Source organism: Octopus bimaculoides, chromosome 11, assembly GCF_001194135.2.
Source record: "Octopus bimaculoides isolate UCB-OBI-ISO-001 chromosome 11, ASM119413v2, whole genome shotgun sequence".
NCBI classification, from domain to species: Eukaryota; Metazoa; Mollusca; class Cephalopoda; order Octopoda; family Octopodidae; genus Octopus; species Octopus bimaculoides.
In genome coordinates, this window is record NC_068991.1 from 67,592,388 (window position 1) to 67,594,666 (window position 2,279).

Sequence of the window (2,279 nt, forward strand, 5' to 3'; positions counted from 1 at the left end):
TATATATATATATATATATATATATGTATGTGTGTGGATATGTTTGTGTGTCTGTGTTTGTCCCCACAACTTCGCTTGACAACCGATGCTGGTGTGTTTACGTCCCCGTAACTTAGCGGTTCGGCAAAAGAGACCGATAGAATAAGTACTAGGCTTACAAAGAATAAGTCCTGGGGTCGATTTGCTCGACTAAAGGCGGTGGCCCAGCATGGCCGCAGTCAAATGACTGAAACAAGTAAAAGAGTAAAAGAGTATTAGACTAACTTCATTGGACGTTGTACAAGAAGACAAAATCCTTAAACTGTTGATGACAATTGGAAAATTATGAAAGTCAGGAGAGACAGAAGCGACATTTTATTCGTCTTATCAGCAGGTTAGAAAAAAAGATCAACCCGATGATATGTTAAGTTGAAGGAATGGTGGTCTATGAGTGTCCCTTTATACTTAGTACATGAAATCAAAAACAGAATCAAAGGTCCTTCCCAAGCCATATGCTCATGTGGCTGGTTACTCGGATTCGGCGATGTATGCATTCCTTGTGTGGAGGCGCAATGGCCCGGTAGTTAGGGCAGCAGACTCGCGGTCGTAGGATCGCGGTTTCGATTCCCAGACCGGGTGTTGTGAGTGTTTATTGAGTGGAAACACCTAAAGCTCCACCAAGCTCCGGCAGGGGATAGTGGTGAACCCTACTGTACTCTTTCACCACAACTTTCTCTCACTCTTTCTTCCTGTTTCTGTTGTGCCTGTAATTCGAAGGGTCAGCCTTATCACACTGTGTCACGCTGAATATCCCCGAGAATTACGTTAAGGGTACACGTGTCTGTGGAGTGCTCAGCCACTTGCACGTTAATTTCACGAGCAGGCTGTTCCGTTGATCGGATCAATTGGAACCCTCGACGTCGTAAGCGACCGAGTGCCAACAACAACAACAATAACATTCCTTGTACCTTGGACGGGACGCGAAATTTTTTCCCCACGAGAGTTCCAGACCCCAGTTATGAACTCATTTGCATACAGCCAATCAGAGCTCAACTATCAAACTAACTTATGATCGGATAAGCGATGGGTGATAAGATGAAGTCACTTGGGTAAGGAATGACCATGCTTCTTTTCTCTTTTAATAATGCTTGTTGTTCTTGTTCTTGTTTCAACCATGGTTGCCTCTGCGTAGTTATTTGCGTTCTTGTTTTACTTTGTAAAACAGTAAGGGGAGATGGTTGCTAGCACATCACCCGCTACCCTCATTTTCCCATCCACATCTTTACCATATGGGGCCCTAACAAAATCTGATAATAGGTATAAATGCAAATCTAATTACTTGTCTCCTAAAATCAGGCATAACTTGCCGATCGGTCGACTTACAACACCGTTCTTCATCTTCAGTTTACTTGGTAGAGTGTGTCTGTTAACTTGACAACAAGGACAAGGTGAGCTCTGATTGGCTGTATGCAAATGAGTTAATTACTGGGGTCTGGAACACAAACACACGCACACACACACACACACGTGCGCATACACACATACACTCACACACGCACACACACACACACACACACAGGCCCACAAGCGCGCACATATGGGTCAACGACGTGCTTCCCTGTAGTTTCCGTCTACCAACTACACTCACAAGGTATTTATCGACCCGGAACTTTACAAGACATTTACCCAAGATGCCACGCAGTGGGACTGAACTCGAAACCACGTGGTTGCAAACCAACATGAAATGAAATGCTTAACTCAAGAATAGAACGCATAGCCCGGTCGAGGAATCGAAACGACAACCTTACGATCATGAGACCAGCACCTTTACCGCTAAGCTATTTGTCTCCACTAAACTGTTTGAAATGTAGGATAGAAGCAAGCTTGTGCGCTTGTGCAACATTGTGTGTATGTATGTGAGTAACATCGTGTGTATACTTATGTCAAAATAGGAATAAAATCAACCACAAACCTGTTTGCGCACTTTCCCATGGGTACATTGCTCCTTTTCGACCGTTCATGGCAGCCCTTGCTCGAGCAGCGTCTAAAGTACGGGTTCTGGTCTTCATAAGGACTTTAGCCAAGTCTGTACGGAACATGAGTACTGGAGGGAACATCCATATGTCTTGGTCCCAGAATATATGTCCACCATAGTCCTTTCAATATATACAGTGAAATAATAACAGGTTGGGTTGATTCTGTTGCTCCTGTTCACACACATTTACACACACTCACATTCAATCTGTACTCTTGTGGAATACAGCAAACAAGTAATTCACTTCTTCATATATATATATGTA

The 2,279-nt window shown here is 43.6% G+C and overlaps 1 protein-coding gene across 1 annotated transcript in view; it reads right to left on the reverse strand.

Moving 5' to 3' along the window:
• LOC106873889 (protein-glucosylgalactosylhydroxylysine glucosidase) overlaps positions 1-2,279 on the reverse strand; it is a 19,553-nt gene that overhangs the window by 12,696 nt on the left and 4,578 nt on the right. Inside the window, exon 3 of the mRNA XM_052972005.1 lies at positions 1,952-2,135. Coding sequence (XP_052827965.1) covers positions 1,952-2,135 — 184 coding nt within the window. The remainder of the gene's footprint in view (positions 1-1,951; positions 2,136-2,279) is intronic.